Source organism: Aspergillus luchuensis, chromosome 8, assembly GCF_016861625.1.
Source record: "Aspergillus luchuensis IFO 4308 DNA, chromosome 8, nearly complete sequence".
Classification (NCBI taxonomy): Eukaryota; Fungi; Ascomycota; class Eurotiomycetes; order Eurotiales; family Aspergillaceae; genus Aspergillus; species Aspergillus luchuensis.
In genome coordinates, this window is record NC_054856.1 from 1,940,066 (window position 1) to 1,959,872 (window position 19,807).

The 19,807-nt window shown below is 51.8% G+C and overlaps 8 protein-coding genes across 8 annotated transcripts; 5 read left to right on the forward strand and 3 right to left on the reverse strand.

Annotated features, from left to right (window-relative positions):
* Positions 1-14: 14 nt before the first annotated feature.
* Positions 15-2,247, forward strand: AKAW2_80692S (putative glutaminase; the record flags this gene model as incomplete). The annotated part of the gene is made up of 2 exons (XM_041681740.1): positions 15-450; positions 515-2,247. 2 exons carry the CDS (start codon positions 15-17, stop codon positions 2,245-2,247), a joined length of 2,169 nt encoding a protein of 722 aa, XP_041548653.1.
* Positions 2,248-2,885: 638 nt separating this feature from the next.
* AKAW2_80693S (uncharacterized protein) lies at positions 2,886-5,375 on the forward strand (the record flags this gene model as incomplete). The annotated part of the gene is made up of 4 exons (XM_041681741.1): positions 2,886-2,894; positions 3,062-3,218; positions 3,314-3,425; positions 3,545-5,375. The coding sequence occupies 4 exons, from the start codon at positions 2,886-2,888 to the stop codon at positions 5,373-5,375; spliced, it is 2,109 nt and encodes a 702-aa protein (XP_041548654.1).
* A 192-nt stretch (positions 5,376-5,567) lies between these two features.
* Positions 5,568-6,056, forward strand: AKAW2_80694S (uncharacterized protein; the record flags this gene model as incomplete). Its single annotated transcript, XM_041681742.1, has 1 exon — positions 5,568-6,056. The coding sequence occupies one exon, from the start codon at positions 5,568-5,570 to the stop codon at positions 6,054-6,056; it is 489 nt and encodes a 162-aa protein (XP_041548655.1).
* A 1,485-nt stretch (positions 6,057-7,541) lies between these two features.
* yap1 (putative bZIP transcription factor AP-1/Yap1) lies at positions 7,542-9,450 on the reverse strand (the record flags this gene model as incomplete). Its single annotated transcript, XM_041681743.1, has 3 exons — positions 7,542-7,692; positions 7,754-8,910; positions 8,974-9,450. The coding sequence occupies 3 exons, from the start codon at positions 9,448-9,450 to the stop codon at positions 7,542-7,544; spliced, it is 1,785 nt and encodes a 594-aa protein (XP_041548656.1).
* A 2,511-nt stretch (positions 9,451-11,961) lies between these two features.
* Positions 11,962-12,944, forward strand: AKAW2_80696S (uncharacterized protein; the record flags this gene model as incomplete). The annotated part of the gene is made up of 3 exons (XM_041681745.1): positions 11,962-12,012; positions 12,068-12,803; positions 12,856-12,944. 3 exons carry the CDS (start codon positions 11,962-11,964, stop codon positions 12,942-12,944), a joined length of 876 nt encoding a protein of 291 aa, XP_041548657.1.
* Positions 12,945-13,259: 315 nt separating this feature from the next.
* AKAW2_80697A (uncharacterized protein) lies at positions 13,260-14,649 on the reverse strand (the record flags this gene model as incomplete). Its single annotated transcript, XM_041681746.1, has 4 exons — positions 13,260-13,665; positions 13,744-14,188; positions 14,241-14,277; positions 14,341-14,649. 4 exons carry the CDS (start codon positions 14,647-14,649, stop codon positions 13,260-13,262), a joined length of 1,197 nt encoding a protein of 398 aa, XP_041548658.1.
* Positions 14,650-15,221: 572 nt separating this feature from the next.
* On the forward strand, positions 15,222-17,055 carry AKAW2_80698S (flavin-containing monooxygenase; the record flags this gene model as incomplete). Its single annotated transcript, XM_041681747.1, has 4 exons — positions 15,222-16,057; positions 16,110-16,643; positions 16,698-16,852; positions 16,919-17,055. The coding sequence occupies 4 exons, from the start codon at positions 15,222-15,224 to the stop codon at positions 17,053-17,055; spliced, it is 1,662 nt and encodes a 553-aa protein (XP_041548659.1).
* A 979-nt stretch (positions 17,056-18,034) lies between these two features.
* On the reverse strand, positions 18,035-19,498 carry AKAW2_80699A (uncharacterized protein; the record flags this gene model as incomplete). The annotated part of the gene is made up of 4 exons (XM_041681748.1): positions 18,035-18,830; positions 18,884-18,992; positions 19,050-19,188; positions 19,241-19,498. The coding sequence occupies 4 exons, from the start codon at positions 19,496-19,498 to the stop codon at positions 18,035-18,037; spliced, it is 1,302 nt and encodes a 433-aa protein (XP_041548660.1).
* Positions 19,499-19,807: the final 309 nt, after the last annotated feature.

Below are 19,807 nucleotides of genomic sequence, written 5' to 3' on the forward strand. Positions count from 1 at the left end.
GTAGTTACTTCAACATGTATCTAGACTTCACCAAGAGCCTCGGTATTGGCTCGCTCACTACCATGCTTCTCTCCGCATTTTCCCCACGAGAGCGTGCTCTCGTTGATCATCAGCCAGCGCTACCTCCATCCTATCCGCTGGCTGTCCGGAGTCCCTATCTCTCGTCATGGATGCCCAGCGATCAGGTTCAGACATTGCCGTATGCGGAGCCTCAGTTCTGGGCGGGACAGAGTCTCACCTGGTCGGTTATGGCTCGCGTAGATGGCCAAGCGTACAGTTTGATGAGCGTCAAGAATCCGGGCGAGAACATCCGTCCTGCTATCGTTCGAAGCGCCGAGTATACTGCGACTCATTCGGTGTTTACTCTTTCCGCTGGTTCGGTGGTTTTCACTCTGGACTTTTTCTCGCCCATATCGCCCTCAAACTATCTGCGACAGTCCCTCCCTTTCAGTAAGATATCCTAACTTCAGCTGAGCTTATCGTATTTCAGTAAACTGACCGTTTGGTGGGAAAGGCTACTTGACCGTTTCTGTATCGGAGGGTAATTCTAAGAGCATTCAGATCTACTCTAGTATCGACGGAAGATGGACGGGCAAGCCACAACACACTACACGTGGTTTCCGTGAGATCGGCTCCACGGCCGTCTTTTCGTTGGGGTTGAAGAACGGCGTCCCTTACTCGGAAGTAGATGACATGGCCACTTGGGGCGAGGCGATCTTCGCCTCTCGCCCAACTTCTAGGTCTAAACTCTCTTTCTCATCTGGGAAACGGGGCGATGTGCGCTCTCAGTTTGTCAGTACCGGGAGGCTGGTCGACAACCGCCAGTCATGGGCTCCAGGAGGGATTGTAGCCCTTTCGCACGACTTAGGAAGGGTTGACAGTGGAGAAGCAGTGACATTTGCCGTTGGACATGTGCGCGAAGAGTCCATTAATTACCTGGGCAAGCCATACACCGGATATTACCGATCGCAGTACCCGGATAGCCACGACGCGGTTTCTTACTTCCTTGACGACTATCCCGCCGCTCTGCAGGAGTCTCGGGTGCTCGATACGGAGATGGCCAAGCAAGCCAAAGCGGCAGCTGGTCAGAAGTACGCCGATATCGTCACACTGTCGGCTCGCCAGGCGTATGGAGGGATAGAGGTGACCATTCCTAATGACACTCTCGACACCACCGATGTTCTGGCATTCATCAAGGAGCTTTCCAGCAATGGCAACCTCAACACAGTGGACGTTATCATGCCCGCCTTCCCGATCTACTACGTTCTGGACCCGGACTACATCCGCCTTCTGCTGGAACCGATGATGAGGTACCTGGCTGCTGGCCGCTGGCAAAAGCCGTATGTGATCCACGACATGGGCAAGCATTACCCCAATGCCATCGGGCATGACAATCAAAAAGCCGAGCCAATGCCGATCGAGGAATGTGGAAATCTAATGGTACTGATCCTGGCCTACGTGCGAGCAACGGGTGACACCGAATGGGCCGCCCAGTACACTGACCTCCTGAGGGGCTATGCGGACTACTTGGTCGATAATGGTGTTGATATCACCAAGCAGCTGTCTTCCAACGACGCGGCTGGTGCACTTGCCAATGAGACAAACCTTGCCATCAAGGCGGCCGTCGGTATCAAGGCATTCGGCGAACTAACGGGACTTTCCGAATACTCTGAAATCGGCGAAGCGCGCGCGGATCTGTTCTTCACCCAGGGCCGGGGAACAGACGGGAATAAGACACACTTCGTGCTGCAATACCCCGACAAGCCAGCCTCGTGGAAGATTCCATACAACCTCTACCCAGATGTACTGTTGGATCTTCAGACCTTCCCCAAAGCGGCATACGAAATGGGAAATACCTTCTTCAAGTCGGTTCGAGCCGAATATGGAGTTCCGTTGGATAACCGGCAAGACTGGGCCAAGTCGGACTGGAACATGTGGTTGGCAGGCACATTTGACGCCGACACTCGGTCTGAGTTTGTGGATGATCTCTGGAGTTTCATGACCAACGGAAAACACAACTGGCCGTTCTCCGATCGGTACGTTGCCACATCCGCCAAGGGACGGAGCCCTGGGGTGCCTGTATTGTGCCGAGCTCGCCCAACAGTGGGTGGTCATTTTGCCCTGATGGCACTACAAGGGCCCAAATCTCTTCAGGCTGCTGTGTCGAGGCAGATGTTTGGTGAAGGGGGCAACAAAGGAGGCAGTGGCAGCCAGGAGATTCTTTTGAACCAGGGAGAGAATCTGTAGACTAGGCAGAGACTCTTGTGTGTCGCAATATCAATTGTGAATACAGTATATATGATGAGGTAGATTAGAGGTAAACGGGTAATGCCCATCATCGCATGAATTAGCTGCTGTGCCAGTGCTGTCAGGTACTTTCCTGTTTGGGCCCGACTTGAAGTGTCACTTGGGCATTGTGTAGATTTGGGCGAGATCTACTTAGATAGATCGACCCTGTGGTGAATGAAGTCTAAGGAAACACCCGCTGCAGAGATTTCTCAAGTTACTCCATAGAAATCAGCCCATTCACCTATCGGTGTTACTCCTGGTCCTAATTAGTTACTGCTACTTTTTTCCTAGTGGTTGTGGGTGGTGGTGGTGGTGGTGTTGTTGTTGTTGTCCCTTGCGCCCGTTTGCTGGAAAGCTGCCCCTGGGGCTTACATAAGCGGGGAGACATCACTTCGGCTGGCAGCGACTCTGAGTCTCTCTTTCGCCGTGTTCCAAACCGCCTCGTCGTGCTTGCTTCCTTCTTCCCCCCAATCGTCTTTCTTCGTCTTCTTCCTCTTCTCTCGCCCCGTCTCTTTTCCTTCTCCTTCTGCCTCATCATCAACTACTCTTGACCTTTTCTTTCTCGCTTTTCCGACCACTACTTCCAGTCCCTACTCATGGCTTCTGTAAGTGCTCCCTCTCTGGTTTCTGCCCCCGTATAGCTAAGCTGTGATGTGATGGCTGTCCAACGTCATGCCCCCCTCTGAAACCGCGCGTTGGCGATCCTCCAACGCGCTCAGATAAGATCTTGTCCATCTCCGTGCTGACCTCATGCTCTTTTTTCCTTGTCTAGCCCCGTCCTCCACACAACTTCGGTCCTCAAGGCTATCCCCTCCCCAACGGTGCTGTTCCTTCTGGTCCCGTCCCCGGCGCCGCCCCTCTCCTTCCCAACAATGGTCGAATCATTCAGAATGGTCCCGTCAGAGTGCTGTGCATTGCGGACGTGCGAGGTATGTGCTCCGGATCTAGCTCCGGTAACGATCCCGGATTGGTAGACCCGATTGAGCTGATTTGGGAAATCTGTTTTGCTTTTTCCTCGGCGCAGGTAATCTGAAGTCCTTGAATGAGTTGGCCAGGCAGGCCCGTGCAGACCATATCATCCACACTGGTGACTTCGGTTTCTACGATGACACTTCGCTCGAGCGCATTGCAGACAAGTCAGTGACTTTCCCCGTCCCCCGATTCGTGAAGCTGCCTTCCAGCCGCTAGAGAGCTTTCATGCATGATAAACATGTGACCCGATCGAACTAACACCAATCTGCATCTCGACTATTAGGACTCTAAAGCACGTGGCCCAATACTCTCCCCTGCTCCCCGAGAATGTCAAGCGCACGATCGCCCAGACTCCTCCCCAGCAGTCGATCAAGCAACGATTCACCCCCGATCAGCTACCCCTCTCAGAGCTTCCTATGCTGCTCGACAAGCGGCTCACCCTCGATGTTCCTGTCTACACTGTCTGGGGTGCCTGCGAGGATGTTCGCGTGTTGGAGAAGTTCCGTTCGGGAGAGTACAAGGTTGACAAGCTGCACATCATCGATGAAGCCAACTCGCGGCTACTCGACATTGGCGGTGTGAAGCTCCGTCTCCTGGGTCTGGGAGGAGCTGTGGTTATGCACAAGCTGTTCGACAATGGCGAGGGCAAGACTACTATTGCTGGTGGTCAAGGCACCATGTGGACAACCCTGCTGCAAATGGGAGAGCTGATTGACACAGCAAACCGTGTATACGACCCCTCAGAGACCCGGATCTTCGTCACGCACGCGTCGCCGGCTCGTGAGGGCATGCTGAACCAGCTGTCGGTCACGCTCAAGGCCGATTTCTCCGTCTCCGCTGGCTTGCACTTCCGTTACGGCTCGTCCTACAACGAATTCTCCGTCAACCCCTCCCTCGACCACTACCGGGGCAAGCTCGCCGCTTCCAAGGCTTCCTTCAATGATGTGTGGGAGACTGTCCGCGGCGAGGTTGAGGCCGCCATTTCGCAGAACGAGGCTCAGAAGACTTTGCTTGACAATGCCCTGGAGGTGGTCACCAAGATGCCTACCGTTGCCAACGGTGGCAACCCATTCGGTGGACCTGCTGCTCCCGGCAACGCAGCTGGCCAGGTCGACGAAAGCGCCTTCAAGAACATGTGGAACTTCAACTTGGCGGACGCAGCATTCGGCTTCTTGGTGCTTGAGATCGAGTCGGGCCGCATCGCTACCGAAATGCGCGCTCAAGGATTCAACTTTGCCCACCGTACTGGCAAGCCCCAGCCCGCTGGCCCAGCCCAGCCCGCTCCCGTCCCCGCTGGCGCCCCCGCTGGAATTGCCTCGCCTCGCGTTCCCGGAGCTGCTCCCCAATTCGGTCAGGCCCAGCCTGTTCCCGCCCGCACGGGTCCCCTTCCCCAACAGCAGGCCCCGGCTCAGGCCAAGGCTCCCGCCGCCGCTCCCGCTCGTACATCCCCCGTTCCCGTGATCCCTAAGCCTGCTACGCCGCAGCCTGCCGCCGCCCCTGCTGCGCAGCCCGCCGTGACGTCCCCGGAGAGAACCACGACTACTGAGGCCAATGGTACCGCTCAGCCTGAGAAGCCCTCCGAATCTCCGCTGCCCAAGATTGAGAAGAAGCAGAGCAACGGCCTCTTCGTCTCGAACGTTGAGAATGAACAAGCTGTGCGTGATCTCTTCCCCGAGGAAGACAAGGCCAAGATCACAAAGATTGAGAAATGGGGCAAATACAACAACCATGTCGTCCACTTTGCGACTGTCGAGGAGGCCAAGGCTGCTCTCGATCGCCAGCCTGCCGAGCACAAGAAGCCTACCCCTGCCGGTCAGCCCCGTAAGCCCAACATCAAGTTCTTCGAAGACCGGGGCAGCCACCGCGGCAATGCCGGTACGTGGCAGAGCAGCAACCGTGGTGCCAACGCGCCCCAGCGCGGATACCAGAGCGGAGGTGCCAGTGACAGCGAGACTAACCGCGGACGTGGATTCCGTGGCCGAGGTGGTGCTGGCCGCGGCGACCGGGGCGGACGGGGCGGCCGTGGTGGTCGCGGTGGGTTCAACAAGGGAGGCGCTCCGACTTCAGATTCGGGACCAGGCGACAAGCCCGCTGCAACTGGAGGCGACGCTTGATATGTGTGATTGCGCCTGATTCCCCGTTCTGATTTCATGTCCACCTTTGTTTCTCCAATTCCCCCATTCTATCTTTCTTTCCGAAAGTGTTATTTTCTACCCTCAGCCATCTCTTCTTCCTGTCCAATGTTTTCATTAATCTCACGCTTTTCGATCGGTATTTTAATTTTCTATTGTTGTGATACTTGCTAAATGACGTCTTTTTCTCTTTTCACCTTGTTCTTGTCCTTTTTCAGCGAGATGTGCGTCAAACTTCTTTTCCCATTCATCTTCCTCTTTCCTAGTAGACACTTCGCGCTGGCGACGGGATGGATCGGTTACTTTAACTGCTCAATTCCATTTCCCACTCGGATCTTTAGGACCCCAGGAGTCGTTGGTGCGGATCCGAAGGCAGAAGCAGAGGCGGAGACAGAGAGACACAAGCGGAGTTGCAAGCAGAAGCAAGCGGAGGAGGAGAGGTGGGTGTGTATGTGTGCTATCGAACTTGGTATGATATTATGGTCTTTGATTTTGTTGGGTGGCCGCGGGAAACGGGAATACAAAAAGCGAAGGGATATTTTATCTGAGGTTACTTTGCGAAAAACGAAAAAAAGAAGAAACAAAACCACAAAACGGCCAACGGCGAGGATTCTTTTGTATTCTATATTCTCCTGGAACGTACCAATATCGATACCCTTGTAACTTCATGCGGTTTGTCTACTACATACTATGAAGTAGCGTTCTATCATCCGGTAGTATCCAAATAGTACTAGTGATAGTAGTAGACTCAGCTTGAGTTTGTTAGGTTGGTAGGTAATACTACAGCTATCGCGAAGGGTACTTATTCTGGACAATATGATGACTTATAATCCTACTACTTAGTTCTCAATTTCGTGACCATAACCTGGCAAGTGAACTATATCGTAAAGATTAGAGATAATACTTAATATATATATTGTAAGTAATCTGAAAGGAGGTCGGTCAATCATCGTACTATCTATCAGACGAGCTGAGAAATGTTTGATTAATCGGTGATTAATTACTTATATATAATACTACTTAGTCTGCAGACTATCCATTACCATAATACTGCATGTTGAACTTTACCATAACGGGGTTATTGTTTTCAGTTCTCTGTTCTCTCCTCTCAGACTTCTACTACTACTACTACTACTACTACTACTACTACTACTACTACTACTATTACTACTATTACTACTATTACTTACAATGGGTGAGTGAGTGCTGTCAGGATATATTTTCCGGGCGAGTGCGGCGGTCAGGTACCACGTACTTACATACTAAGTAGTACGTCATACTAAAGACGGTTTGAAAGGGACACTACTTACTACTTACTACCACGACTAAAAGGTATGACTGCAATTGCAACACATGATGGGATAGTTGAAGGATCAATGAGGGCATCAATGACTATGATTAAGAAAGAATAGTATCGGAGAAGAGAGAATTGGCGTCTTATTATTTCATGGCTATACAGAGATACTACCTCACCCAGAGACATACGCCGATTACGCCCAAATAGACTTGAACAACCCTTTCGCATATTTCCAAGGGCATGTAGGTAGACAGATAGATTGACCAAGCAACATATCACTCGAAATCCGCCAGCCACCCAGCTTTTTGAGTACATGTGGCGTGGTGGGCTGAAAGATCAAGAACCAGCGGTGCATATACATAGGAACAAGCACGCAACCCAAGTGTTAAGATAACATGAACGAAAGAATACTCCAACGGTGATGGTGTACAGTCTGCCAAACCGAAGCTTCCTATATTGCATTAAAATTTTCCTGTGCAAACCACGCCTCCTGTTCGCCTGCAGTGGTCTTCGTGAAAGAAAAAAGAAGAAGATAATAGAGAAAGTACAGTCATAAAAGTAGATGGAGAAATGTAATATGTGTTGGGGAGGTTATTGCTTTGCTCCAAAAGTCTTCCCATGAGAATTTGTCCAATCGAAGATTGCGGTAAATAACCTGGAGTACTCCGTGAATTTTCACTTTGGGTTCGTGTGAAAAACTTCCCATATCCAATATTCCCTTTTGTCGTAACGGCGTCAACAACAGCTTTGCATTACATGTATGGGTATCTGAAACGCAGAATGATGGCAACGAGGGCAGTATGCGGCGGGCAGCGCAGGTGCGAACTAACTTATTGTTTCCCCTCGCTTGACTATTTCGCCCGCCCCATGATGTCGTCAACATCTTGCTGGTTGACGACCACACCGCCCTCCGAACACCGCGCCTTCATGCGTAGTTCGGAGCAAAGATGATCGACATCGAGCTCTCCGTTGCGGAATCTCTCCATGGATTGCAGACGATCCCTTGAAAAAGAAGATGTTAGTACAAATGTAATTTTTGGGGGGTCCAACAGGATAATCATACCATATCTTCGTGCAACTCAGCATCTGAGACTTATCTTCTCCAGGCACAACCTCTTCATCCAACTTGCTGTCGATCTCTGCGATCAAGTCTTTCTTCGGGGGTTGTTGGGTGGCCGCTTCCGTGAGGTTGTGTGAAGGGCTTCCCAGATCGGGCAGGGGGAAGGCATCGTCAAAGAATGTTCCAAAGTCCTGAGACAGGATTGCATCCTGAGGCTCACGCCAGTCTCCGAAGAGAACGGGATCGAACTGGCCGCCGTTCTGCTGAGCGAGCGTATCCAGACCCGCAACATCCTCGTGGGGAGCCTCCTGATTAGGGGTATTTGACGCGCTTTGGCTGTTATGCCGGACGGCTGGAATGGGGTTATTGATATTGCCACATGCCATGCCAAGTTGCGCGCAGAAGGATTCCTCACCATCGATGGTGGTATAAGTGCAGCCATCATGAGCACCGTGGTGGTGATGAGCCTTAGTAGCAGGAGAACTAATAGTGGGTTCCGGGGATGTGCCGTTGGACGAAAGACTCTGGCTCTGGTGGGAATCGGACGAGGAGGATGGCGAGTCAGTCGTAGAGGAATCATGCGTAGAGGTGGATTGAGCCGTGCCGTTGTATAAGGACACCTTCGGAGTGGACTTCCTCGTGGACGCAGGAGTGGAACCCTGGTGGGACACGGAGCTGGGAGTCCTGCCCGCGGGCGCACCGTTGGACTGAGCACTGCTCAGGGAGTTACGGCTCACAACACCTGGCACACGGGAGTCATTACGCGACGTTGCTGTGGATGGCTCTCCTTTAGCACTCTGCTGCGCCTTGGACAATTGGCCGTTATTGAAAATGTGGGAGCCCGGAAGATCCCCGAATTTGGGGAAGTCAAACATGAAATCATTGTTCTGAAGGCCATACGATCCCTTGTTGGGATAGGCTCCGGGGATGGCATTCATGGCAGAGACACCAGTTCCCGTGGTCAGCCAGGAGAGACGCTTGCGATACTCTCTCAATTCGACTTGCAGGCGGTCGATTTGAGCACGGAGCAACCCATTTTCCTGGTTCGCGTTGTCAGAAGCCTTCTGCAGCTCATCTACCTTCGTTTCCAGATCCTTCAAGTGTTTCTCCTTGCGTTCACGGAACGCTCGCTGCGCAGCCCGGTTCTGTGCCTTCCGCTTCTGCGAGTTTGTTAGTGACACGAGACTCTCGGCGCCCACATCGCGATAACCGAGCATACGTACCGAGGTTGGCTCGGAAGTCAAGGGCTTCCTTCCTGGCTTCTTTGCCGCCTTTTCATCGCTTTCTCTTCGCTTCTTGCCGGAAGCTTCATTCTCATCCGCATCGCCATCGATGTCCTTCCTCTTCTCTCCCGGCTCCGGTTCCTCCGATTGCGGTAGGCTCTCGGGAAGATCACCAATCAGGTTCTCGGAGCCTTGAAAGTCAAAGTCCAGTTCGGGGTTGAAGTCCAGGAAGGGACTTTCATCATCGCCATAACCCAGACCACCCGAGTGAGGGTTAGAGGGGTCGAATGCAGGACTCATATTGTAACTACCTGTGGTTGCAGGGGTAGACTCGGGGTCTGACTTGGAAGCCGGGGGGTGGGGATTATTCTGCTGTTTTGCGGGCGGATTGTTGGAGGAAAGAGCAGCCAGGAGGAGATCTTGCTGATCTGGCGACAGGTAAAGACCGTGCTGATAGAGGGAATTGTAGTCGGCCATTGTATTCAGAATATCGCAGTCGATAGTGATGATCAGAGCGGGAAGGTGTTGAAACTGTGGGGAAGTGTCAAGTGTTGCTCAACAAAGGTAATCTCCAAGTAATGATAGATTCGATGAGAAGCAGGCCGGGCTTCCCGCCCGTTTGTTGTATCGATAGGTGGCCCCCAGAGACGGGTTGAGGAGGAGGGGTCCCGGTACGATGACACCGGCAGAGACCAGAGGAGGGGCACGAGTTTAATTTTTCGAAGACTGAAACAAACCACCAACAGCTGTCACGTCACCGTGAACTGCAAGTAGAGTTGTTGGGGGGAAGCAATTTGAGTCTGGAAGACTCTAGAAGGTGTTGGGGAGACGGAGTGTTGCGGGAGAAGTGAGATTCGGAAGACAGATGAAGTTGAGGATGACAATGCGTGAAGGAGAGGCGCAAGGCAGGCGAGAAGCACAAGCCGCAAAGAGGTCTGTCTGACGAGCCAAAACGGGGCTAAGGAGAGGCAGACCAAAGACGAATCACAGGTCGTGAAAGAGGGCGAGAGGGCCGGAGGGGAGAGGGGCTGGTAAGTGAGACGAAGATGGGAAGAGGAGGATGATGCAAGATGGATGAGAGGTAGGGGGATGCAGTAGGGCGAAAGAATGCGAGACCCGTCGTTAAGGGTCTAGCCGAATGGAACGAAATTGTGGCACCGGGTAGGGGGGGGAAGATTGGTTCTTGATGCGGGTTGGAAGAAAGGAAGAGGGGGGGGGAAGAGAGAGAGCGTGAGAAGAGGAGAAGGAAGAGGAGGCCGTGGATGGAACAAGACAAGCCTAGTAGTGAGTAGTAGATGGAATGGAATCTTCGACTGAACTAAGAGGGGGGCGATGGCCTCGAGGGGCGGTGGGTAGAATGGAAGATGATGATTGGCTATGAAACCCTGCAGAAGGCAAAAAGTGTAGCCTGAGGTGTTCTGCCGGTGCAAACCTCAGGCTGCGAGTGGGGAAGCCAGTGACTCCTGCTTAGAAATCCAACCCGAAAATCCTCTGCGGTTTTTCTCTCTTCGCCCATTTGCTTCTTTACCACTTCGGCATTGCTTGGTTCCTTGGTTGGTCACCTCTTCACAATCATCAACCTGACGATGGATTTAAGTCTCGCAACACTCTTCAGCCTGAAACTGGTACGAGGCACTAGTATTTAGTCTCTGCCTCCTATCTAGCTAGTCTATCTACGCCATCGCTAGATAGGTAGATGTCTGCCCCCCTTCCTGGCGAAATTGGGACTATCCTTTGTCTGGACGATGCTACTCCGTACTAAACGAACCGATCGACTGTCTCACCCAAGAAAAGTGACTCATGGGGCGCCACTTTTCTCGGACGCGGACACGGGTTCTTTCGTTCGCCGTCACCTCACCGCCCCCCAGCTTCAGTGTTAAGACCAGACAGACCCTCCGACTTTCGGTGCTCATGCTGATGCCTATCACTCTGCGATCTCGGATGCCTCGGAAGGATTACTGTATTCCAAATAGTTGCCCGTCAACCGCGTGTTTCTCCATATGAGTATTTGTAGCAGCTAGGAATTATCTCGAGTGCACCTCGTAAGCCGGGGATAACCTAGATTATTTGGCCAGAGCTCCCCTACTCTCGGTCGAATGCATGGCCACCCCGACCGATCACAACCGGGGCAAGCGGTGTGAAACCCACTAGGGATCTGGATCTCCGATGCTTAAGGTTTAGCCTATGGCAACGAGTAGTCTGCCACGGCTGACGAGTCCTAAGATTGGATGGCCATTGATCTCCCCGCCCTGTTTTGACTGCTGGACTGCCGCTGCCACTGCCCCATCAGTATCAACTGTTGCTGTAGCCTGTAGCCTGTAGCCTGTGGCATGTGGCATGTAGCCTGATAACGCGGTTGGACGGACACCTGGCAGATCTCGGGCCAATTATCACCCCCATCGGTTGGCCTTTGTTCCGCAGCCGAATGACGTGAGGATCGACTGTGGAAGCGGACACCAACCAGGTGTTGACCCGTTGACCCGTAGCTTAGATTGTGGATGCGGGCGTGGCCTGAGATCGGAGCTTTTCTGGACTTCGACGGCCTGTCTTTAATGTAACCGTGGGGAAGTCGAACCGGGACTAGATAGTGACCGGCCCAAGCCTGAAGTTGCAGGAATTATTGCTACTTTGCCATAAGCGTCAGTAACCCAGAACGTCCACTAGTGAGTTAGTGATGAATGGTACTTTGTAGCAGGAGCTAGCGAACGCAGATAACGGATAAGCTAAACATGTGATTTGCGCCCATGCATCTGTGGCGGTGCGAATGCACGTGATAGTCACGAGCCGCAACGGGGCCCCCGCCACAGCCCAGTCTTATCCCCAAAGGCGACTTCTCTTATCTGCAAAACCTCAGATTTGCTCCAGCCCGACCGCCACTCCACCCCAACGACTGCCATCATCCTGCGCACTCGCCATTCTTTCATCCTTTGGTTTCCCGCAGGACGTAATTAATTACCTTCTCTCTTTACTGCCTTTAATAACACAACAATGTCGGACGTCGCTGCCCTGGAGGCAGAAGTCAAGGAGTTCAAGCTCCAGGTACGCGCCTACATAGCCATGACCGTCCGTCCGTGACTAACCGTCACTCTCCCAGCTTGAAACCGTCCAATCGAGTTTGCAGGTAGACCCAGACAACACGGAATTGCAGAGTCTCAAAACTGAGCTGGAAGAACTTATAAACCTCACCGAAACATCCATTGCCGAACTCAAACCTCCCGCGCCTGCCGTGTCCCAGCCGCCGGCGTCCGCGGCCAAGGACAATAGGGCCAAGGATTCCTACGCTTCTCAACCAACATACCGCAAACCGACGGTCGAACAAACGGACGAACCGTCAACTCAGACCTCCTTTTCCGTGAACGAGCACGTTCTCGCCCGGTGGGTGTCGGGCGACAACTCGTTCTACCCAGCGCGTATCACCTCCATCACCGGCTCTGCGAGCAACCCCGTGTATCTTGTCTCGTTCAAGTCCTATGGGACGGTGGAAAATCTAACCTCCAAAGACATCAGGCCCATCTCCGGCAATGACTCGCGAAAGCGCAAGGCTGATGCAAGCTCAGGCAATTCCTCATCACAATCTCCGGCGCCGCCGCCGCCCCACTCGAGCGTGATCTCCGCCGCCGCGGACATTAATCCCGCGTTGGCCAACCAGGCGCGTAAGGAGCCGAGCAAGGTGAGCGATGGGCCGGCGCGCCCGGCTAAGGTGCCCCGGAAGGTGAAGGCTACGCGGGAGCTCGAGGCGGGCAAGATGAAGTGGAAGGATTTTGCCAGCAAGGGTAAATTGGGTCGCAAGGAGAGCATGTTCCGCACGGGCGATGGAGTAAATGCCCGAGGTGAGTGGACTCTTCCGATAGACCACGTGCGACAGCACACTGACTGCAATAGTGGGCTTCACTGGCTCTGGCCAGCAGATGCGCAAAGACCCTGGACGTTCACGACACGTCTACCAGCAGGGCGAAGAGGAAGGCTACTAACTGGGCCTCAAGATGGATGGGCTTCACTCTGTTATTTTTCTGTCCCTACCGTGTGTCACATCGCTAACGGGCTATGGTGTCAGATCTAGTGAAGCGAGCCAGTCGTACATACTATAAAATTTTGATATCCAGACGCATCATTGTTAATGATGTGATGCGACATTGTAGTAACTTTGTGTTCATGTCTACTTTTGGATCACTGTTCTATTTGTAGCGTGCCATCTAGCTGGAAACCCTGACGATGATCAACTGCCACTCGCCCAGCTACATTTAGAGTGACACCACGGAATTGTCATCCGTATTATGCCAGTGCTATTATAACGCTCTTTTGCTCTCCTCGATCACTTGGAAGTCGGTTTCAACCAGGATTCTGCCTTCTTCACTCTCGTCTTCCCTGCGCATAGAGTCCATCTCAACTCGAACAGTCTGCGTTGCAAGCAGACTTTCGTCCCAATCCCTGGGCCTCCTCACGGGGGCATCCTTATTTTGACCGGAAAGTTTTTTCTCCGAGCTACCCAGATACTTTCCCACACGCGAGCCGAATATTCTATAAATGGTGTACCGCAGCAGGGGTTGCAAGGTAGGCAGACAGGCACAGACAATTCCGATGCACGGCTCCACACTGGACCAGATGAAGACATTACCCATGATCCAGGTGATATCCACGGACCTGCTAAGAAACGTCATGTAATAGATTCGAATGAGACTCGCCACGCAGACACTGCAAACAACGTTTTTGTATCAGTTATCAGACAGGATGAGACATGGGAACGGACAGGCGGGGCTCAGCACGACATACAAGCTGCCAAGTAGAAAAATGCTGCAAACCAAAACCTTCTGGGTGGTTCGCATTTGAAGCCCCCAGATAAGTGGCATGGGCACCAGCAGAATGATCACGTCCGTGGTCACATTTGCAGCGGCGTTCCCAATATAGAATGGATAAAGATTGTAGACGCAACGGCCGCCAGCGGGATCAGCATACTGCGTCCAATAGTATGAGACAGGTCGGCAACAGACGAGGAAGGCGACGGTGCAAGAAAACCAATATCCGATAGTCAATGCGACGCAGAACCACATCGCCTTGTTCATTCCGAAAATGCGACGGTAGAAGAGGATGACCGAGAGCTTGATCAAGGGCACGGTAACGACGTATATGAGGACATATGCGAACAGAATCTGCACCACCTTGATCACATCGTCTAGGGGTATAGCCCATACATGCTTTCCAAGGCCATAATAGCCTCCTGAAGATGGCTGGTCAGTACGCTTTCTGGGTGTTTGATCGGGCGAACGAACCGATAATGGTGGAGACGAAATTCGCAGTCACAGACAGCTGCAGCCATTATGATCATCAGTATCTCCGTGTCGTGACTGAGGAATGGCCACAAGTACGTACCAAAGCAGCAACTATCATCCAATCATCCGCGGCAATGGAAGCTTGTTGCACCCGCGTTCTCGCGAGAAATCGAAAGGCAATGGCGATGGCCGCCAGCACGTATGTGACACTAACAGCTGCGTTGTTCACTCCACGCCGGCTGGCTGTCAAGTCCGTCCCTGAAGGAGGATCCCCGAAGACGCTGCTGGACATGCCTGCTGCCACTTGCAGAGGAAGACATATCGAGTGGACTGGAATGTACCACCGGGCGCTTAAGATAGAAACCAGTTTTGACACGCGACCCTGGTTCAATAATAGGCCGCAATGCATCTAGTGCGCCAAACCGGTCAATCACATTCAAGTCTTAGGGCGTGGCACGCCGCTAGGATGCTCTAGCGATCCTTCCAGCCCCTTTCCTGACAGCTCCGTCGGCCCCCAAACCAGGCGGGCCGGCGGGTCCGTGTCTTTGACAGCGGGGTGGCTTCAGTCCCGGTGCCCTTTGCCATCTCGAAGGCTCAATTCAGCCGTTTTGAACGTTAAATTCCTGCGAGATTTAGCGTCTGACAGGTCCGGGATCCTACCCGCCAACGCAAATTTCTTTCAATCACGTCCCGCGTCGTACTGTATTGGTAGACTCGCTAAATGGATTCGGCGCTAATTTATTATCCTGCGAATCAATCGGGCCTGTAGACTTACCTATTAGGGTAACCACTAATTGAGACCGGCCTTTTAGTTCCTAATACTATAAGGCTACGGCCGGGGGAAAGCCGGAAACCAAAGGACTGCGAGGATATCATATAACTAGTAAGGGTATCCCCTGTTTCGAAATCTTGGCTATTGCGAGGGCGAACCTGCGTGTCTGCAACTCCTGTCGCAAGATTGAGGATTTCTTTGCCATCACCATGCCATCCAGAGAGTCCATCCCTACTGAATCCACAGCATATGCTGTAGATACCAAGCGATTTGCTTTCACTCCCCGAAAACTCAGAGTCGTCTGCATTGGAGCGGGATTTTCGGGACTGATCCTTGCACACAAGCTCAAGCACGAGCAGCCTCTTGAGTTTGTTGACTTCACCATCTATGAAAAGAATCCCGAGGTAGGGGGTACTTGGTTCGAAAACATCTACCCTGGTGTAGGCTGCGACGTGCCTGCTCACAGTTATGTGTTTCCCTTTGAGCCCAATCCGTCCTGGTCCCAAAGCTATGCCAAGGGCCCGGAAATCGAGGAATACATCCGATCGACAACCGAAAAGTACGGACTGAAAGAGAAGATCGTCTTCAACACTCGACTTGTCAAGTCTGTTTGGAACGAAGAACGTGGTAAATGGAGCCTCGAGCTCAACCAGAACGACACAACTGTCTACGATGATGCAGATATTCTCATCAATGCCGGAGGCATCCTCAATCGGTGGAAGATGCCCAAGATTGAAGGTCTGAACCGGTTTGAGGGCAAGCTCCTCCATACAGCGGGCTGGGATTCGGACTACGACTGGTCCGGCAAGAAGATCGCTGTCATTGGTAATGGTTCCTCGGGGATCCAGATTGTGCCTGCGCTGCAGCCAAAGGCTGCCCGGATCGTCAACTACATCCGCCATCCAACATGGGTGTCGGTCAATTTGTGCCCGGACACGACCAGGGATGGAATGGGTACAAACTTTGTATACACCGAAGAAGAAAAGGCCCGATTTCGGAATGACCCTGAGGGTTTTCTGGAATACAGGAAGTTTATCGAACGTTCGTACGTTAACATCCACCCATTAGGCGATCTACTACTAACCGCTTACGCACAGAGTTAATACCGTCTACAAGCTGATGCTCAAGGGATCCGAGTACAATCAGATGCTATACACAGCCACAGAACAATTGATGAGACAGCGTCTTAGCAAGAATCCACACCTAATCAAGAAGCTCATCCCCGACACTGCTATCGGATGTCGTCGTCTTAGCCCCGGAGACGGATATCTAGAAGCCATGCAGGAGCCTAATGCAGAGTGGTGCTTTGATTCCATTGAGAGCATCACCAAGACTGGCATCCAGACCGCCCAAGGTGAGGAGGAATTTGACCTCATTGTCTGCGCCACAGGTTTCGACACCACCTTCATCCCTGGCTGGGAGATGGTAGGTCGTAATGGTCGTCAGCTCACTCAGGACTGGAAGACGACACCCGAGGCATATTTCTCCATCTGCTGTCCTGGCAATCCCAATCATTTCATGTTCGCCGGGCCTAACTGCCCTATTGGTCATGGAAGCGTCCCTCAAATGCTAGCCTGGACTGCGGACTACATTCTGCAGTGGGTGAAGAAGATTGCCCGGGAAGATATTCAGTGAGATCAGACCTTACCTATCATGAGACGTTCTCAACCACTCACAATGTCTAGCTCCGTTGTCGTCACCGACTCCGCAAACCAGCTGTATAACCGCCATGTCCAGGCAAACCTGAAACATACCGTCTGGAGCTCAGGCTGCACTGCCTGGTACAACAATGGCTCGGCTGTCACGGCCATGTATCCTGGCAGTGTTCTTCACTTCAAAGGTAACCCAGCCTTGATCTATACCCCAGGAATTCCATCAAGTGTGCTGACACGTATGATAATTGCAGAGGCCATCTCTACCATCCGCGGTGAAGACTTTGATATCCGCTACCAAAATAACGCTAACCCCTTTGCCTATCTTTCTAATGGTGAGCTGGAGTGGGAGAGAGCAGAAGGGGCGGATTTGGCGTTTTATTTGAAATAGGCTGGTATTAAGTGGGCTACTTAGTAATGGCATGTATATGAATAAATGATGAGACTGATATGGTGTTTCAATGGTAATTCTATCCTAATATACTAGTGGAACTCCCATAACATATGATGAATACTCAGTCGACACAGCCTATTCTCACTCATTGTCCCGCACCCTCCCCTTTGACCCTAAAATCCACCACAACCGCAGCTATAGGGTCTATATTTAGACCGAGTGTTATCTCTTTTCTTTTGCTTCTTATACTCCAGCATCAGTTATAGCGATCCTGCAATATCAAGCGTCTAAACTCCGGTGCTCAGAAAACCTAATCTGGTATGGAGCAAGTTTTGCTACAAGATACATTGATACTCCGAACCCAATCAAACTTTACTCCTGAAGCTCGCCCTATACTTGACAAGCACATAGTATCAGTTCTGGCACGGTTGAAAACGGTCCGTTACTTCTATACTCTGACAAGTATATTCCTAAACTTTCGTCTTCTACACACCGTACTGCTCAGATACCAGACTCGCTCATAATCCCAATACCACTCGTTCTATCCTATTTGCATATCCCGCCTCTCCTACATTCCTTCAGGCCATGGTGGTTATTGGGTTGATTAGGCCCGTAAAATAAACCCGTGACAGTCTGGTTCGCTTGGCCAATTAGGCTACCAACTACTAGGCCAGAAGAGATATCCCGTTGAATTTCGGCATAATTGGGGATGGTATTGTCCCATGAATTTATACTAGGGCAGTATATCAACCCACTGTATTTAAAGAAATAACCAGGGAAAATTCAAGGGTAATCAATCAATGACCATAACTCGATTATCCTTCTGACTTGATTGTTGATTATTGGGCATTATCGATCACCGCGCCTTATGAGTGACACCGGTATACGCCCTGCGTTTCCCGCGACTAACCGCAGCCTCCAACAGTTCTCACCTATCAGTCCCCTTTCCACAGATCAGCATAAATTATTGAACCACTTAGAGCTTCGAATAGCCATTGATATTCCTCTCCCACTGCTGATCCACGCTCAGCCGTTCATGATGAGGCACTCCCTCCCACGCCCTGCGGAACGTCGCAACCCTCGACCCCCAATCAGATAATCTCTTGTCAATAAACGCCGCGCTAGCTTCAGCAGTTTTCTTTACCAGCTCCATTGGAAACATATGGCCACTGGGGAGCACGACTTCCTCAACAAGTCCGCGCGCTGCACCCCCACTACCTCCCAGACCCGTACCGGTTGTTACCACTTTATCCCGACGGGCAATCGGAGAAGACAGATCCGACAGTTCCCCAAACAGATAAAGAATAGGTGGTTTCAGATGAGGCAGTCGACGAAACATCCATGCCGACTCAGGTCGGTAAAAAGGATAATCAGCATCGTGGTCATCCGGATGCATTTCCTCTTCAGGGTTACCGCGGGGAAGCCCGGATCGCTCGTCAACATACGAAGGCCGTACGAAGTAGAATAGCTCTTGTGCCTTGGTTGTAGTCAACGTAACGGCGGATGGTCCAGTTTCGTCCGTGACGGGATGTAATGGGGTGGGAAGGTCTCGTAGCCCGTACTGGATCCATTTGTCGAAAACGCGGGAATCCCACGTCCGATAGAATGGGTTTGACTTGAATTTCGCTGCTGCTTGCTCGCGTGAGGGCCATATGTCTCGTCTATAAGTAGATGTCTGGGCGAATTTGCGGCCTGGGTTTTCGCGCTGTATCACCGGGTCGAGCAGGATAAGACCCTCGAATAGGGATGGATGCAATAAAGACAGGTGGGCTCTGGATTATCATCCATGAGAAATGGGCGCTTTGAGCGGATCGAGCATACTCACAGCTGCATTCCACCCATACTGTGACCGATGCCAACAAGTGGTTGAGGGATCTGGTCCTGAAGCTGATTTATCATGAACAGAAGATCACGCCCGTGATCGAGCCAATCGGCTGAATTGGCGTCAAAGAATGTTCAAACGGCTTGTGCGGTGCGGGACGAGAGCTCACGATCATGGCCTAAGATGGCTTCATTTAAAATACCACTCTGTCCCTGTTGAGCAACATCTGCAATCCAAATTGATCGGATGCGTCTGTTTTGACTTGCGAGGTGCTTGTAAAGGTCATCCCAAAGGGGTTCGTACAGTTCCTTATGCACAAGTTAGTCATATTGAAAACTAAAATGTAAGGAGTTGACTCACCTTTGGAAACGCATTTGCATGCGCCCCAATAATGGTGACATCCCCTTCCTTCGGGTGTGGATTATCGAGGGGAATGTACTGCTTAACAGCAAGTCGCAGCTCGTTTTCATGACCAGCTTTCACGGCACCCGGACGCTGTCGGACATTTTGACACCGAGCTGTGTGCTCCACGACGCGAAAGTGGGACATGTATTTTATACATGGCTGTATGACGCGTAGGCTGATTGATCGGAAGCCCTTTGGCTGGATCAACATCATGAGTAGAACGTAGACGCAAACAAGAGAAATGAAGACAATCTAGCTGTGTAATATATAGGGCCGGGTTGATAGTCTCCTCGAAAAAAGCCGAGGTTCAGGGAATCGTCCACCTCATCCACAGACTAAAGACTAACTAGGCAGGCGTGATCTTCGTTAGTAATGCATTTCTCCAAATTGGAGAAGGGATACGCCCTACCTGTCAAAGGCGTGGTTATTTCACTGTGCATTGAGAGTACTCCTTCTAAGTATCGATGCGATCAACACTAATTTTATCATATTTGGGGTGAACCTAACCGACCGTCAATAAGT